The sequence below is a fragment of the Sinocyclocheilus grahami genome, unplaced genomic scaffold (genome assembly GCF_001515645.1).
Source record: "Sinocyclocheilus grahami isolate Dianchi unplaced genomic scaffold, SAMN03320097.WGS_v1.1 scaffold1151.1, whole genome shotgun sequence".
Classification (NCBI taxonomy): Eukaryota; Metazoa; Chordata; class Actinopteri; order Cypriniformes; family Cyprinidae; genus Sinocyclocheilus; species Sinocyclocheilus grahami.
Window position 1 is genome coordinate 351594 of NW_015506330.1, and position 19196 is coordinate 370789.

The 19196-nt window shown below is 40.1% G+C and overlaps 1 protein-coding gene across 21 annotated transcripts in view; it reads left to right on the forward strand.

Moving 5' to 3' along the window:
* The window catches only part of LOC107567371 (protein tyrosine phosphatase receptor type D), a 304365-nt gene that overhangs the window by 231883 nt on the left and 53286 nt on the right, over positions 1–19196 (forward strand). For 17 of the 21 annotated variants that reach the window (XM_016253039.1, XM_016253041.1, XM_016253049.1 and 14 more), the window contains 5 exons: positions 11918–12106; positions 12970–12978; positions 13535–13552; positions 15776–15886; positions 17520–17531. In XM_016253039.1, the coding sequence (XP_016108525.1) occupies positions 11918–12106; positions 12970–12978; positions 13535–13552; positions 15776–15886; positions 17520–17531 (339 nt within the window). The remainder of the gene's footprint in view (positions 1–11917; positions 12107–12969; positions 12979–13534; positions 13553–15775; positions 15887–17519; positions 17532–19196) is intronic. The other 4 variants (XM_016253043.1, XM_016253061.1, XM_016253059.1 and 1 more) reach the window with 2 other exon arrangements.

A 19196-nucleotide genomic window follows, 5' to 3' on the forward strand; every position in this document is an offset into this window, starting at 1 on the left:
ATCAGCCTTTCCGATTTGCTTATTGTACGGTTTTAGGTACTCAGCCATATTGGTTTTAGGCCTATTGATTTGGGTCTTATTTTGATTAATTGTGCAGCAGGAATCACTGCCCTAGGGGGCGCTATAATTAAGAAAGACTCAAATACTGATTGGTGCCAAAATTAGTATTTAAAATCAGGGTGAAGCACAAGTATAACAGATTTGTGTAAAATGTTCCAAAACATATTTTTTGTCTCAGTGCATTATGGGTATCCCAAGTTTAAACCACAGCTTGTGGACCTTTTCCCGATCCCCCTCTTACTCTTCCTGTTAATACTTACTGTCCTACCAAAATAAAGGCAAAAAGGCCAAAAATAAATCTTAACGAAATAACAAAAAAATGTTGTGTTTGTGTTTCTTCAAAGACATCCGTTCGCTCTGTCGGGGAGTTTGGGGCTGGAACTGCGGATGTGTTTGTGTTGTGCTGGTTTTGTTGAGCGCTGGCTGGCGTTGAGGGGGTGCTAATGGTTTCGCGGGGGAGTTTGCGGGAGTGAAGGGCTCTTATCTGACGGCTTTGATGCTCTGCATATTGGAGTCATTTTCTGCTAGATGAATCGGCCTCCTCCGGGTCGCCCTTAATTCAACTAATGACACTCTCGAGAGGAGAAGCTCCATACACCGCTGTGTAATTACGGCCAAATGCAGTGTCGCGGGGCGGCACACCATGAAGAGCGCCTGCAGAAACGTGGAAGATGACGCAAGGAAGCGTGCACATGCAAAGTACCCAGAATGCATGGCGTCAGTGGAGAAAAGACTGCATAGTAGTTAGAGCTGGGCAAGATTTCGTTTTATCGATAAATTGAAAGGTATTTTGAACTATTTTATTATTATTGTTATTATTATGTTAATATATATATATATATATATATATAATTTTATATTTAGTGTGTGTTTTTTAAATCACAGTTTTGAATAAACATATTAGCAAATGTAATGATCAGACATGTTGACGATCCGCCAGTGCTAACAGTTAATGTGAGTGAATGATGGCGTGGCCGAAGAAGCATTTGAGAACGTATCGCTAGTCCTGAGCGGTTGTTCAGACAGAATAAAAAAACAGGAGACGAAACAGTGGAATGGGGAAAATGCAAGGATACGAGATGCCAGTTGAGTTCTGAAAAATGGAGATTTAATTTTTTGCTCTAGTTGTAGTTAAGAGCGTCTACCAGCAGAGGCTAATGGGATCACGCTAACCAGACAAACCCGAGTCCGTGGGGTGAGCTAGATGGATAACTGTGACAAAGAGCTCATTTAATCTAAAACACGTCACCTGTTACCTGTGTTTAACAATGAGCTGCATAAGTGCAGCCGCACACACACACACTGAGTGTGATTTAATGAGCGATGGGGAGCCGCTGGGGTGTGAAGGAGGTTTCGCAAAATAAACCCACAAATGACAAACGGGTTTAGTCAGCAGAACATCCAACGATCTGCAGCCCTTAAACGAAATTAATTATAAAAGCTCAGAGGAAATGAAAGCTCGAGCGACGTCTGTCTGCAGCCAGAGGACGCAGAGAAAGACGTGCTTCTATTGTCTTTTGTCTCTCATTCGCTCGGGGAATCTCCTGCGCCGTCAGCCGTTACTCGACGCGTCCGTGCTCAAAACCCGCTTCAATCCTCACCCGTTCCCACAAATTAACTTTGTGTTCATGGAGAATTACTAGGAAAGCCTCTTCTGGAGAAAGAAAGGAATCGTGTGAAACAGAGCAGATTATGCAGCACTGCTCTCCTGCAGGATGGCAGATTGTTCGTCTGATCTCTGAAATACTGACATATATTCACGTACATTATGATGTGTTTTTATGAAGAAAAAGCCACCATCAAAAAACGCTAAAGTAGGATATGGCTTTCTAAAACTGATTTTATACACACAGTTTTGTTATTGTTTAGTAAAACTAAAACTAGTAAAAATTATTTCATAAAATATAAATACTACAGGAAGAATGTAAACAAAAAAACAAAGTACTAAAATTACTAAAACTAACATACAAATAAAGCTAAATATTAACAAATATTACAAAACAAAATAAAACAAATAAATTAAAATAATGACAAAGCACATAAAATTACAAAAAATTTACCTAAAGTTAAAATGAAAACAGAAAATTAAAAAAGGTGATTCAAAATAGAAACATTTCAGAAGTATAATATCATATATATATACATACATGTGTGTGTGTGTGTGTGTGTGTGTGTGTGTGTGTGTATATATATATATATTAAGCTAAATTTAAAAGGAAACGTCAAACTATAAAAATAAAAGCTAATTCAAATATATATTCAAATATAGAATATTCCAGGCATGGAAATGTTAAAATTCCCAGATTCTCACACACACACACACACACACACACCTGGCGCCGGATGAAAGTGTTGCTCGTCCTCCTCCACACACACATACACACACCCACACACACTTACAGACGTGTGTCACGCTCTCGACACACACACGTCAACCTCTCAGCCAGCGGAGGGGGCGGACCATCCAGACCTCATTCTTGAGTGGGCGGAGCCACGCTGCCGACTTCCTGCCATTATTACCCACAATTCTCCTGGATGTGACGCCACAGGGCACGCGTGCAGAAACGCAGTGGGTTTCTGTCTTTAAAGCTGAAGCGTGACATTTCTGGGATGTTAAAACACTTCCTCGTCTCCCAGTATAATGTAAGCCGTGTATCTAGTGAGGAACATTGATTCGGTGTTTCATCAGACGGGAAGCACATGTGTGGTATTTCAGGAGCAGATCAGCTACAGCTGCTGCAGCAAGTGTGCATTCTGATCCCGCTGCAGGTCAAAGGTCGTCTCATTCATCTCAGGAATGCAGCGAGCCAGAGTTCTGAAACACGGCCTGAGATTCCAAGACTGAGACGTCAGGAATTCACTCTCTCACGGGAATCAGTGCTGAACGCTCGCGTTGACCCTCTACAGCCTGACGCTTAAAGAAGAGTCGGGAACATTTCAGTCTGATACAGTGAGCATGCAGAGGACAAACAGCTCAGTTTTATTCAGAGTCTCAGACCGAACAAAAAAGATGCTGATATTTCTATGCTGAAATTTCTGCTGCTTGTAATGTAAACCAATGAGATATTTATAACAGTGCAGCAGATACTGACATAAAATGATCTAAATATCAGCGGTCGCTCTATATCTGCAGTAACATGTCTCAGTAAGATGAGAGTGAAATGCTCCAAACATATCATGCAGTGATTGAGAGCTGAAGAAATAAAGGCTCCTCAGAAGATGTGAGATGTTCTGGAGGCTTGTGAAGATCATTCCTCCGCTGAGGAACAGTGAAAGTAAAGCTTCTGGAAACAAACGCTCCTCAAAAGATCCTGAGGATCAGATTTGAGACTCTAAAACATGATTGAAGGAGAATCAAGTAAAGCTGAGCTGCTTCAGTGCAGTAAGTGTTCATCTGGAGATATTACTGACGTTATTCTGACCTTTACTTGATAAAAAATAGCCAAGATTTGATTGCAAAAAGACATGTGAAGTAGCAGCTGACGTGGACATTTGTATAATTATACTAAAAGAGAGAGTGACAGAAGACGACAGAAGGCATGTAGCAGTTTGTGTGCAAAACAGGTTTAACGGCAACGTTTTAATTTTAAGGCCTTTATGTCTATCAAATAGCTTTATAGGGTTAATGATGCTGGTTTTGATGATGTTTAGTGTGTGTGTTTTCTAAGCACTTGGGTCTCTCTGCCGTCATTCAGAGCTGATGAGCGAGCGATCGGTAGACTTTATCAGTTCGGCGGTCCAGACGATCAATAAGCGTTTACACTCAAGGGCTTCCACACAATCAGAGAGTCCATGCGGAGCACTTCCGCAGACACATCTACTGTATCGACAGCTAAGAGCATCTGTGGAGGACTGACACTGTAGGAATGTGCTCGATGATAAAAACACGTCATGTTTCATATTATAACTATAGTGGAGAGAATTGCATAGATGAATGGTTTACCACTCCGGTTCATAACTGCTCTCAGGTCTGCTCTGTACAAACAGCTGTTTGTGTTAGAGGTTGTTGTTTGTCTGTTTTTTTGTCTATTTGTTTGCTTAAATACCCAGACAACATTATGTACCATGTCGGGTCACCATTTGTTTCAATTTCTAATTAGAATGAGTTTTATACCAGTTTATATTTAAAATGAGGTAGAAATTTCTATAGATAAATAAAGTACACTTTAGCATGCCTTTAAAAAAAGAGTACTTATTACAGAAATAATATACGTTAAAAGAATATACTTAAGTTTTTGTGTATATTGAAAACAGAAGAGGGCCATATACAAAACCCTGAGGTACCCCATTGTTTACAAGCCTATAGGAATTTTGTTCATCTTTGCAACAGAAATATCATCAAACACGATAAACAAAAACTCTATGATCAATGTTTATACCTGAATAAAAGCCTAGAGTATTTCTGTTTTTCATAAAAAGACTTTTCAGAAGACTTTCATATTTTAATTATGTTTACCATATCTTTTTTGTTGATAAATAGAGTTTCAATGGATGGACAAAAAATGATGAGAGAATATAAGTCTTATGTGTTTGGAACAACATGAGTTAGAACAACATTCTCGAGAGAACTGCTCTTTTAATACGGCCTTCATAAGGATGTGGGAATGCCAGATATGAATTGAGAGCTTTCGGCATGAATCTGACATCTTTTTTTTTCCTATGGAGATCTTGTAACGTCCAGGCAAACGTGCAGCGACGTTCTCCATGTCCAGACAGAGACACTGGTGAACATCTGCTCTAGTTTCCCGCGAGCGGCGCTCTCATCGCCAGAGGGTGGCATTCCTGAGCAGGTCAAATTTCTGACTTAGGAGAGACATGATTGATGGAAACACTGCATCTTTTTTTCCCTCCATCTCAGCGAAAGCGCTCGCAAGATTATACGGCAGCTGGAACGCACTGATAAACACGCCGGTGGCCGGATTAGCCGCCTGTCATTTACCACGCGGCCAAATGTAAAAGATAACCTTTATTATCACAGAACAAGTGTCACATGAAGAAGAGGAAAATAACAGCAGACGGAAAGGAGCCGAACTCAGCCGCATCAGAGCAAGCATTAATGGAGAGCTCTTACATTCGCTGGAGTGATTCTGTTCGAGACGGAACAAAAGCGTGATTAACAGGCCACGCTGAACCATGCCAAAGAAAATACATCAGGGGGCGTAAATGAGAGCGGAGAGCCGGAGAGGAGGTGGAAATGCAAACGCACACGCAATCTACTGACTTGAGTTTTAAGAGCTTTATTTCTGACAGCTATCAGACGTCTCGTCTCTTCTGTTCTCTCGCTGTGTTGCATACTTGATAAAAAGTTTCTCTATAATGTGCACTGAACTATAATGGAGCGTCGGCCCGGTTCTTCAGCAGCTTCGAGGAAGATCAGAATAATTCACAATCATTTATGTGCTTTTGTCATGAAATATTAATTAGTTTCGATTTATTTTTATTTCAGTTTAATTTGAATAATTATAATACTTGAATTTAAATGCATTTTATCAGCTTTTAAGCTTTTTTAAAGCAAAGGTTTTTTTTTCATATGGATCAATACATGCAATCAAATGTGAATTAAAAAATATATATATTGTGCAAGTGCATGCAATAATAGATTATAACATGTTATGTGTACTGAGTGTGAATTGTCTGAGCAGTAGTGAATAAAGAAGGTATTTTGCACTAAACAGTACAGATAGACATCCTAAAACGTAAATTAATGTATTATTGCCTAATTTAAACAAATATTGTTCCTCTATTCCTGAAAATGAAGTGGTTTATGATTCCCAGCTCTGTGTTCAATTTGGCCCTTTTGTCACGGTTGTGACTCACTGTTCCAGAGCACAAAACGCTCTCTATTAATTAACACGGGGGACTAATTACACACACACAGACACATCAGTAACAGAAGAACAGCGGTAGAGTTTCCTCGTGACGGACCTTCTGTCTCTCAAATCCCGGATCAATACGGCGTAAGCACGTCTCTGGGGTTCAGCCGCCATCCAGGGCGAATCCAGCAGCATTGACTGCCGTCACAGTCCAGCAGAGAAAATGCTCCTCTGCCCTTTTATGGCTGAAAACATCAGCAAACTTATCTTGAGCGAAGTGAAGCAAACACAAGCCCACCCTAACCCGCTTTGGCCCGCTCGGCATAAAAGTGTCAAAGGAAGCGGAAAATACGGCTGGGATAGCAGTCATACTCGAAGGGTTTCCTGCTATTTGTCTCTGTTGGTAATCTGCTCTTTTGCGGCGGGAGGGATGATCGCAGCACAATGCGTCTTAACACCAGCTGACCTGTGACAGCGGCTCTAAGGAGATTGCGCTCACTCAAAACGTCCAACAAATATATCTTTTTATGGCCTTTCCACAGCGAATAACCTCATCCAGGCAAAAACATCTGCCGACGACACTAAAGGAATGAGAGCGAGGCAAAGCTGCATCTAATACGTGCATCATTCGCTCTGTGACGCTGATCGATTCCCAACACAAAGCCATTAACTGGCCCCAGCTCTGTGTGTTTTTGAGCTCCGTGAATAACGCCGCGGCCGGCAGAAGAATGCCTGGTATCTCACTCGCAGCGTTTCTCACCAATAAGCAAAATAATCAATTACGCCGCGCTGCCTTTTAATTTCCAGCTGCAGCGAATCGGCCTCCTCTGGCTTCAGTCATTGTCAGTTAAACAAACCCTGCTAACTTCAGCAGGTAAACAGTAACTAATCACGTCAGAGCGTTAGCCCGGTCCGCAGAGACTCAATTAGCTGCATTTAATTAGTGTGTCCTCCTCTGCGATTAGACCGGCGTGTTATGAGCGTTTGTAGCTAACGAGAGAGAAGTGCTGCCGTTTTGGAAAGGACAGCTACAGTAATGCGATGGAAATATACAGTGGGCCTGGAAAGTGCTTATTGTTAAGTAAAACTATTACATTTCACTTTTTCTAAACAAAATCTAAATATTAGATGAAAAACGTTACTTAAGAAGCCAAACTGAAATAAAACAAACTTAAGTTGAAGTACTACAATGATTAAAACGGAAATTAAAATAAATAAATACACAAGCACATAAGAAGATTACTAAGATTAAAAAGAAAACTGACAATATAAAATATAAATCACATACAAATGTAAATACAATAATGAACATTATAAATATTACCTTGGTCATTAACTGAAGTAAAATAAATGCATAAATTAAAGCTATATATATTGCCTTGGCAGCTAACTGAAATAAAATAATACAATTATAATAAAAAATAATAAAATAGGTTGAAGTATTAAAATGACTAAAACTGAAAAAATAAATAAATAAATAAACAAAGCTATATATATATATACATTTAAAAACTCAAAGTCTAATAAAAATATCAAAGCTGCGTAACAATATTACTAAAACCTCAAATCAAAACTGAAAATAGAAAAAATGAAAGCCAATTCAAAATATTGCTATTGAAATAAAGATTTAAATAAATACATACATACGTACCTAACTGCAATCAAGTTTATGTTAAAGTAATACAATTACTAAGACCGAAAATGAAATAGAAAATAAATGAAAGCTAAACAGAAATGACAAAAGCACATAAGTAGATTACTAAAATTCGAACTAAAATTAATACTAATGATAATGTAATAGCACATAAATAGTACTAAAATAACACACTGAGACACTTAAGACAATTATAGTGCATTAGCACAATGTCCCACCAGAGGCATTTATTTTAAAGAGTTAAATATGTATGAATGCATGAGATGAAGTGTAGTCTAACACTTTCTGAAGTCACATGGTGCCATTCCCCCGTCAGCAGCGTATTAGGCAGAACATCCATCGGTTGCTCGATGACCTGAGCGTCATTAATGTGTGTAAATGGTCACCGGGGGGTTTTCTTTCGGCCCGAGGCGGCTGGCGACACTCTTCACAGGGCGACTGTGCCATTATTCTGTGTCCGGTGATGTGAGGAAGGGAGATATACTGTACTCTAGTGTATAATGAGAGTTCAGGTGAGCACTTGGGATCCGTTTTGCCCTTGATGTTAAAGATGGTAAATGCGAGTGTGAGAAAAATGATCTCATGCGCTTCTAACTTTTAATCGTATCACTGCTTTTTACCTTCGTAACTCCAAAATTCCTCTTGCCCTCACCTTCTGAATCGACCTACACTGCTGTTTTCCCCTTCGCTCTCCTGGCTGTGATTTATTCGTCCTCCAGCAGAAAAACCTCACTGTGGCCGCGAGCAGAAGTGCTAGCATAGCATATGGCAAACGCAGCTCAATTAATTTATGCTTTGAAATGTTTTTGTCAATAACCTTTCTCCTCGAAAAGCTTGCAATCATGTAGGCATTCAAAAAATACATTTGATGTTTTTAAAACTAGCTACCTCTGATGCTAAATTAATTTTCTTTTAGATCGTAGTTTATCTAACAAATCAAATGCGTCCCACCACAGAAAACAGTGTTGGATTTGTGCCTCTTATGCTTTGAAAGAAAGGGACACCAAAGTGCAGTGCGTTCATGGAAAGTGCTGCTAAAACAATGCCAGACTCCAGAAATCCATATTTAATTATGCAGCGGAGCTAAAGAAAGTCTTTTGCTGTTAGTTTGAGAAATATGAATAGAAAATATCCCAGGGAAAGCCTCCCTCATGCCCGGAGAGGACCAAGGACGAATGTATTTGGCTGAACTTGTCGAGTTCTTGCCGCTTTGGTGGAAGGAGAATTCGAGGTTCTGTATTGTACAACGGAGACCAAATATCGATTCCTCTCAGGAGAGAAAATGTATAGTCTCACAGGCATATTGTGATTTCCAACAATACATATAGCCTGAAAGGCATTGATTTTCAAGCAGCATGGATTGTCACGTTCGATAATTATTAGGTGCATTGCCTCTGTTCCTCTAAGGTTGACTGCAGGCACTTGGCTTTATGGCAGGTGAAATCTGGCTCGTTTTAAAGAGCTTGATTCACATGTCGACCTTGGCATTGCTTCAAAGACTTAAACACACCCACAGCCAATACGCAATTAGCGTTGTGCTGTGCTTTGGATAAGTGTCTCATATGTTATTTGTTGGCCTTTCCATAAACCTTGCAAATAAATTAGCAGAGTTGATTGTGAGCATGAGCATGAATCTGGTCATTTCTGCAGTGACACATTCTGCATTGAACACAGGCGACAGATGAATAAGATGAAACATTAATTCACATTAAATAATTTAGTACATTCATTAATTTTATGAAAGAGGAAAAACACAAGCCATTTATCATAAAGGAGCCATAGCTATTAGCAGTCCTGAAAGAGCGAATTTCAAAAGTAACCCAGAAAAGGTAGGCCGAGATAGGCTGCGACATATGTGGGTAGCAGTAATAGAAAAAGTTGTGTGCCTTTTATCATTTCTGTAGTGTACATTGAGAAGACTAGCGGGCCTAGTACTGAACCTTGGGGCACTCCAGTGCTTAGTCGATCACAATTTTTAATCTTTATGATAATAAGTAGGTGTTGCGCATGGAGGTTATATGAGTTGCATACATGATGCACAGAAGTACAGAAGTCAGGTAAATTGCTAAACCATATTAAGCAGAATCTAATTGTACATCATTGTGAAGGCAGCTAATCTCACCAACAAGACACATCACACCACAACAGATTAAATCCACTATCAGCTTGTGTGACACCATGTTGGGGTCAGACGCAAGTATTAGTTAGACATCAAAATGATCCCTCAGCAACTTTCTGTAGCTTTTGTCGTAATTTTATACCTGCATGTTTAGGAAAACAGACTGACACGTAACATTAGCTGCCAAGTACCTTCTAACGGACGATGCCTACACACCACAGAAGAGCTAAAATTAGACCCTCATCCACTGCGTTATGTAGCTCACAGCCTGTGAAGGTCACAAGAGGATTTAGAGTAGAATATTTGCACTAAGATATGAAAATTTGTGTTAATGCACAAGGGATGATTACTGAAAGTGTTTTAAATGAATAACATGGGGAACATCAGGCAATTCTGGACATCACAGATCAGCTGTGTCGCTGCTTTTGTGTTTTATTTCAACTGGATGAATCATGAAACATGCAAAGAACATGTCCAGGTCATCTTTCCCCCTCGAAATCAAAACTGTATTTTGCGTAAAGCAGTTTTTTTTTGGCATTGTGACATTATTTTCGTTACAATTTAGCGCCCTATTGTACTGAGATAATTTACATTTACTGAGGTGTTTAAATTAGGAATTAAACCTTGAGATGTATAAATTTCGAAATGCAGACCTTGGCACTTGCTTGGCATAAATTAAGGACATCTTCAAATCTTCGCTGAATCACAGCACTCTGAAAGAGCATTATAATGATTTCCGAGACAATGAGGAGCGTTTCAAGCTCTTTATGAGATGCAGGAAATCCACCATTACAGCAGATGCCTCCCTCTGAGGCTCTGAAGTGTCATAATCACTCTTTAGTCACTATTTAGACAGGGATATTATTTCGTTGTCTGTCATACATTCATTCAAATCCTTCACTGTTTTCTGGAAAAAAGAGAAAATGGCCCTGGAACTGTCAACATGCAAGCTGGAACTGTATAGTGATACAGCAGCTATCATAGAGGCTTGTTTGCTCTATTCAGAAGTAAATCTACAGTATTTCATTGCACGTGTATAATCAAATTTTACACAAATGATCCAAAAGCCTGGTAAAATGCAGTGGAGGCAGTTGTAACAGTGAAAGAGATGCAATATACTGTATCTGTGTAAGTTGTATTTTTTGTTTTTGTATACCCGAACTGAGGTTCATGGAAAGACAATCCCAGGACATGTTTGTGTAGCTCAGTGCTTATCACAGTGTGTTTGTATGTATGTGTGTGTGTGTGTGTGTGTGCGCTTGTAATGTTCCCTAGAGGCTTGTTGACTTCTTGTTTGTTTTAGATTGCTTGTGTTTGCTGTAGGTTCACAGAAACACACACATATACACACAAATGTTGGTCAAACTTGAGTTCCATCAGACTGCTAGGTATTTATTTATTTATCTTTAAGCTTCGTTTTGTGATGAATATGTGGATATTGAAATTCACCAATGAGTGAATTAGTGAAGTAGTAAAATGGGTAAATAATGAATGTACCACACAAAACAAATCACCACCAGTATATCTGAAAGAGATTTATAGCGGGTCTGGAGCTAAATAATTCTAAAATAATTATTTTGGACACAATTCTTCATTATGTAACAACAACAAAAAAATGTTTGTAATTCTTACCTTGCTCTCATATTTTTTTATTAGAATTCATCACATCTGGGTTGAGCTGTTCATCTGTTTGTCTAGCCTTTATTCATGGTATTGTAAGAGTAATTGAATACTTTAACACTTTTACAAGTTTTCTTGTGATGTTTGAGGGATGAAGAGAATGTCACTTATTTTTTCCAAATGATTATTGAAAAACATATATTGTTTCTGTTTTTGTAAAGATAATTCAACAATGCAAGATACGTATGTTTATATATAGCTATAAACCAGACCAGCCTAATTTAGAATACACATTCCTAACCCTTTTACTTGCAAACCCATTCTGTCATGATTTACCAACTATAATTTTTCTATTTAATGTGGGTGTTTATTGAAAAATGACGAGGTCATACAAACATAATTAAACCGTATGTGGAAGTTGGATGGTTAAAGGTGAAGTAATCGAGTATTGACTTCTAGAGTTAAAAAATTACTGAATTCTATTTATTGTCAATGTTACTCAAATGCTTACTGCTAAAAAGCGACGAGGACACGAGGTGTGTGTGTGTGTGTGTGTGTCTTTCTTCACCCCAAATTTCTCCAGGTTCCAGCAGCAGCAGCTTCAGCGAAAGTGTGTTTGTGTGTAACAGTGCTGGTGTTCCTGTGTTTCAGAGGATCAGCTGCCCCCAGGTTTCCCCACCATAGATATGGGCCCCCAGCTCAAGGTGGTGGAGCGCACCCGTACTGCCACCATGCTCTGTGCTGCTAGCGGTAACCCCGACCCAGACATTTCCTGGTTCAAAGACTTCCTCCCGGTCAACACCAGTAACAACAACGGCCGCATCAAACAGCTCCGATCAGGTAATTTCCCTCCGTAACGCTAGAAGAAAAGCAACGACAAGAGCCGCTATTGTCCTTCTTTCCGTTTGAGTTTCTGTTCTTTCTCATGGAGCCTTTTCTTTGGTTTTCTGTAGGAAACGGCATCTACGTCGTCTGCGTCCCCTCTGTGTGTGATGTGTCTTGTGTTCCTGTCTGTTTAATTTATTACCCATGATTCACTGCTATGACTGCATTTTTGGCCAGCTTAAATTGGGCTTTGTTTTGTTTCCATTTTAACACTTAGTTGCAAAAAGCAGCCGAACCATGCATAATAAATAAGTGTCGTTCTCCATGTCCTTATTTTCCTTCCTCCAATGCGCAATGAGTAAGATCTGGCTTCATTCAGAGCTCTCGAAAGAATCATCAAAGTTGTTTTGTTTGTTGCTCTCATATCATGATGCAGCACGCGACCTGGCGAACCTCGATTATGCCCAAAAACGAGACAAAAAAAAGACAAAAAAAGAGCGTCCTTTTGTGTGTGTGTTTGTGTGACCCTCGTTGTTCCAATGTATTGTTTAATTCAGGGCTGAACACGTTGGTGATTCTTTGCACCGGGTGGTCTCTTTTTAAGTAGCGCAAAACCCCCGTTTCGTTTCGCAAATGCGTAAGCTGACCGTGTCGCTCGAGTTGCTCCGATGTGTTTTCCAGCCCTCGATGCTACGACATGTCTTCCCAGAGTCCTCCGCTCTGCCCTTGTCCTGTTTTCTGCCGTTGTCTGATTTCTCTCTTGATTTTCACCCTGTACAATAGAGTGTCAGATTTAAGTGTGTCAACCAGAGCAAACGTAAGGAATATAATCATATTTTCTATGCTGTCTTTCTTCTCTCTGTTTTGTAAATCTCCAGAGTCCTTTGGTAAGTTTGTAGATCTGAACACACATGCCTCCCACTAATGTCTCCACTATGTTTCTCAAACTACTGTTAAAATGCATGGCATGCATTTTACTAACGGTGTCAATAGGCCAGCAGAACACACTGACTAGCTGACTAGCAGTAAAGCACACGCTCAGGGCCACACTGGCAGGACCGACACTGACACTCTCACTCCATCTGTGTCTCTAAAGCTCACAGCTCAAAGACTCTCCACTGTTTCCCAGTCAATCAGTCCTCAGCTCCCCTCTCCCGCTAGATCACGGCCACTGCCACAGGTCTCAGAACGGCCCCTTGTGCTTCATCCACTGTGCCAGTTGCTCTTTGACCTCCTAAAGTGACCAATGCTCAATCCTATGCTTTTCTCCACTAGAGCCAATGGCTGTCTTTTCTGAATCTCTCTTTCCTGTTGTAGCCTAATACAGTCTGTAAGAAAGCAAAGCAAAGCTAATTTGATTCTTCTTCCAAAGCGGCCAGCCTCTCTTCTCGCACTAACGACTCTTCTTTCTTAATCTTATTTGCATTCATATAATCCACCCAGGTGGTACGCCAATAAGAGGTAAGAGTGCTCAACTCGAGTTCACAGAATGAACAACTGACTTCATTCTTCCTGTCCCTCATGTGTCTGCATCCATCGAACGCCCCGGCATCTTCCCATCATCCCTCCTCCATCCCGTTCTGTTCCATCTCTCGCCATTTTCGCCTCAGCGCTTTTTGGTTCTTTGGTTTGGTTTTGGTTTCAGTTCGAGAAAGCCTCTTGTATTTTGGTTGTTTTTGTTTTTTTCTTCCGAGCCGATATGCTTACTGCAGCCCAAAGAAGCATATCCTGTACGTGTTTTTTTTTCTCTCTCTTCTATTTCATTGTTTTTGTATTATTTTTCTTATCTTTTGGCCATAGCAGATCATGTGTCCCTTTTTTCGTCCAACTAAAACAGCCAAACATTTTCCCCCCTTAGCTGTGTTCTTGTTCAGCCGCACATGAGCCCAGATGTCGGAGACACGCCGAAGACCTCTCTGCCACGATTTTACCCCAAAAAAGCATCTTTCTGTCTTTACAAACTTCTTTTTTTTCTCGCTATTCGTCCTCCATTTGCTTTCCTCTACCTGTACCCTTCTCAAAAGGAGCTAAAAAAGCCCAAACAACCACTTTTTTGATAAAGTTTCTGCGGTGCTTTTTTCCTTCCACCACCTATTTTTTCCTTCTTGCTTTTCTTGGGTTGAAGGCTGTTTTCCTTTTTGACGTTTTTATTTTTTCCATTCTTCAGGGTTGGGGAAAAGCTAACAGTGGGTCTGGCAGACGAAACCGAGGTGGCTGTTTTGTGTCATTTTTTTTGTGTTTTTGTTTTTTGGTCAAGCTCCTCAGGAGGCGGCGCTTCGGTGCATTGCAAGAAGCCTTTTTCCCTGGGTCATGTGACACCACACTGCTGATCCCATTGGTGGATTTTTATGGGTGTCATTTGTAGCGCAAAGCTATGGCAGTGATTGGCTGCTTTCTTGTCGGCGCAAGCCGTTTTGAATTTTGACCTCTAATACAATTGCATTTTATTTTTCAGCTAAGGGTTGTCAAAAGGTTGTAAGTTGTGCCGACACACATTTCTTGTTCTTTGGAAAGATTTGCATGTGCTGGAGGTTTATGTACTGGTAACGATAATTCTCCCAACAGATTTTTTTCTTCTTCCATTTTTACAATTCGAGCAGCGCATTTTGCCTGAATATGCTGCGATTTTTACTGACTTCCACCATCTGAAGTCCTTGGCCATTTTATTGAGCGATCAATTTGAATTTAATTGAACACCAAATTTTATGATCCAAATTTCTTTTTTTTTTTAATTGTCCCCCTCCCCCCCTTTTATGCTGCTTTTGTATACTGTAAACCTTTTTTTATTTGAGTCATATGCTGCTGTATTGCAGTTTTCACTCATTCCCATAATGAACAGTCCTGTGAAATGTGTAATAATATTGCAGGGCTCCCCCCCCCCCCCATCACCTTTTGTAGACCTCTCAATTAATAACTGATCAGTATTATTATTGATTATTATCACAACTGTTTTTCTAAACAGTAAAGCTCAAACGATTTTGAACCACCCGTACGATTAAGTGCCTTTAGAAACCCTGCAACATGTATCCTGTACTGTATGTTTTCCTCTCCATTGATGTGGTTGTAAAATGTCCGAGATAATTGATGCTGCAAAGTCTCTTTTCTTTTGGTTTCTTTCTGTGTGCCCTCTCGAATGTCTACTGCAGTGCTCGTCGCGCTCTTCTCTAGGCCGGTGCCTAGATAGTCAGCATGGCGAGATACGAGCTCGCAACACACTTCGATTTAAGCATCTCGAAATGACTCCATTCCTGACAAAATCATAATATGCATCACGGATCCACCGTGAAATCCATCTTTAGTGCCAAAATTGCTTTCCCATATTTCATCGGGCCTAGAGAATGAAACACTGCATTAGACATTTTAAGGGGAAACATTTCTACCCCCAGCTTCCAGGAGCTTAGTTTGCATAAACTGCTTAAGTCTGTACCGAGCTGTCCAATGCGAGGCATGCCTGCAGATGTCGCCTCTCAGGGTTAAGCGTCAGTATAGCGGCAGGCCTTTAGCCTGAGCCATTTTGTGGCGTTCACCCTTACGGAGATCTAAACAGAACAAATATTCTGAGTTCTAAATTCTGCCATTTATAGAGAGAAATTGTCCTAGCGTGTGATTTGGTGAAAGTTGTTAAATGGCTGGTGTTATTATTGTAATTATCTTTCTCTGCTCGTGTTCTCTCCCACTGTGTAGGAGCGCTGCAAATCGAGCAAAGCGAGGAATCGGACCAAGGGAAGTACGAATGTGTCGCGACCAACAACGATGGCACGCGCTATTCCGCACCTGCCAACCTGTATGTCAGAGGTAGGAACAGCTCACGGCGGTAAACAAAGCCGACAAAAGAACATGTAAAACTCAGACGCACACACTTTTGAAACAAATTGAGCCGAATAGCGGGTCACTTTTCTTGTTGGGGTCCCTCTGGTTGTGTGAGTATTTTTGTAAGTACGACATAATGCTGCAGCCTTGATTTTCTGCCTGTCTGGTGTTTCATTTCAACTTAACCTTTATTGACTTGAATGCGTGTGTGTGTAATACGACTGACTCGTAAGATAACAGGAATGACAAATTGAGTTTAACCTCTTTACTCTCTACAACAAATGTCTCAGTGCTCTGTTTTTTCTCTTTATTGACAAACATGGAATAAAACTATTTTTCTTTATTTTTGAGCTTTATTTTAAAGCAAAAAAACCAAAACAAAACAAAAACAACATAAATTGTGGTCAATATAATCTTATTTTAAATTCAGTGCAACATTTGATCTGAAATGTAGTTAAAGCCTGTAATGTAATGAATATGGATGATTCTTCAATTAAGTGAAGACTTCTGTACGCTAGGATGATTAAATAAAGTGTTTGTTAAAAAGCACAGTAGTTTTAATGGACAGATTATCGTAGTCTGAAATTAATTATGTCAGAGAGCTGCAATAGAATTACTCAGCACTGCTGTTGTGTATTTGGGTTTATATGTAGTTATCTGGGAAATGAGAAGTGACATTTTGAAATATTCATTTTAAGATTATTACATCACGATCGGAGAGTAACTTTATTAGAAGTAATTATCTAACTGGTCACTATTTGAAATCCATTTTTTGAGTGTGTTATCAATAAAATAAAATAAATAACTTAAATAACTTACCCAACATATTTGAATAAATATTTAATGAACAATTTTTTCAAGCAGTCAGAAGGTCATATAACTGAAGAATCACTCCACTGTATGAATATAAAATATAAAATGTTATTTGATATTGACTTATGATTGAACATCTGTATAATCTGGCACATTAAAGTCAACATGAAACTGTGTTCACAGCCAATTTGACTTCGATTGTGTGACACATTTCATATTAAAACAAGAGAAAAGGCCTTGATTTTCTTGATTTCAACCATAAGGAAATGGTAAATAAAAAAAAAACACCTGCTCACCAAGCACACCACCGAGTATCCAGTATTAGTCAGAAAACAGTGCTTATGATTTCATGTTGACTTTAAGCCCGAATTTGTCATAAACTGCTGCCAAAATATGTTCCATTTTATAAACCTTGATGGCCTGATGTCCAGCGCTGCTCAAACAAACACGTTACTGCTTTAAAGAGTGCAGCTATATTCATGCACAGGTCCCAGTCATGTGGTTTACATGAAGAACCAATGTTTTTTTCTCAAATACTGCATGATCAAAACTACAGAAGATAGTGAGTCCAGACCACAGTAACTGCTGATGGCATGTAAAGCTCATAACTGGACCTGTGTCATATTGTTTAATGGGCAGCGCAATAAAAGTCCTGTAAAATGCAGCACACTTTTCTTTTCCTAGACATTCTGTCTCTAGCAGCAATTATCTGGGTTGAATGTGGCCTGTTTTACTCTCTCTGTATTTTCCCTTGTTTTTCTCCTCATTTTATTTTGTTTCCGCATCTATTCCCTACATCCCTCAGAGCTGCGAGAAGGTTGGTGTGTTTTTTCTTTCTAACCATCTTCAAACTCAGAAAACAAATGATACAGACGCTAGTCACAATTCCCAAGAGTACGGAAAAAATAATTGTAGCTGCATTTGCGTGTCTATGATTAAATTCTGCTTTTGGTTCGTTATGTTCTATGTTTTGGACCGTTTTTTTTCTTCTTCTTCTATTCCCTTTTGTTGTGGTCTGAACGAATGCTCTCCTGCTCTCCGCTGTACTGCTTGACCAAAAAGTGGTGCATGTCAGTCAAAATGTGCTCAGTTTTCGGGGGGTTTGCATGGTGGATTGGTCATGCTGAAGTTATCTGTCTTCTCCCACATGTCAGTGGTCCTGCTTCGTTACTTTGACCGACACGTGCTTTTCTAACGCCTAGAAACAAGCTCCCATTCGCTGACCTTCACCACGGTATGAACTGCGATGAGATGTGCTCCGTAGCTCTGTGAGATCAGATATTTTCTTTCCTTTCCACCTAACAAGCTGCTAATAAATGACAATTGATGCATGTAGAGCGTTGTTCTCAAGACTCGCCAAACGGAATGGTATTCAGATGAAAGGGAAAACATCATGTCTCCCGGAACAGCATTTCAATTGGAAATTAATTGCGATATGATTGAAAATCCGTTCGCAATTATTAGAGATTTAATCTCCAGAGAAGCGCGGCATCTCCGGTCGAATGCATGCCGCACATCGTCGAAATTCTTATCTTTCCTTCTTCCATCTCTTTGCGGTTAAAGACTTAAAGAGACTTTAACTCCTCGCTAAACACTGGTTTAGGTTCATCCTGCTGTTATTGTAATTGCAAGTGATGTAATCAAGATCCTGGCCAAGAACCGTCCACGTAAACAGGAGGAGATGTGACGAGTAGGAGCAGGTAAATGGGATTTAACCCCGACCAGAGTGCAGGATTCCTCAAATCTGAGCTTGCAGAGTTTAGCTCAAACCCTGATTAAACTCACCTACCTGTAACTCTGAAGACTTTAATTAGCTTGCTCCCACGTCTTATTAGGGTTAAAGTCAAACTCTGCAGATCAGTGGCCCTCCAGGGCCCAGATTTGAGGAACCCCTCCTTAGTGGAATGTAATGTTCTAATCATAGACATCTAGTTCAGCGTTCCCCAACCCTGTTCCTGGTTGCACGTCAACAGTACACTTTTTGGAGATCTCCCTTACCTGGTTCTCTGAAGAGAACTGAATCTCTGAAGATGTGTACTGTCTGTGTGCCTCCAGGAACATGTTTGGGAAACAGTGATCTAGTTTACTGCCACTAAGTGTCTTAAAACCCTCTACAAAGATTTGTTATGATGAACCTTACAAACTTTGTCAAATCCAATGATTCGTTGTCCTCAGATGGGCTCATTGTAGCAGGACTGATATAAACCGCTGCACACTGACTCCCAGAAGCTGCGTAAAGCCAGCAGAGCCTGTCGCTTTGAGAAAGCTCCTGCCACTGTTGTGTGCATTATACATCAGCCGCTGCCGTCTGAGACTGACAGTATGTAAGCAGTAACACTGACATCGGTTCAGTTATTCTGGACCTCTCGAGTCTTCTCCCACCCTTCTGCTGTCCCGAAAACCCTCTTCTGAGGAGCTGGCACATATTATCCCTCTCTCTCTCTCTCTCTCTCTCTCTCTCTCTCTCTCTCTCTCTCTCTCT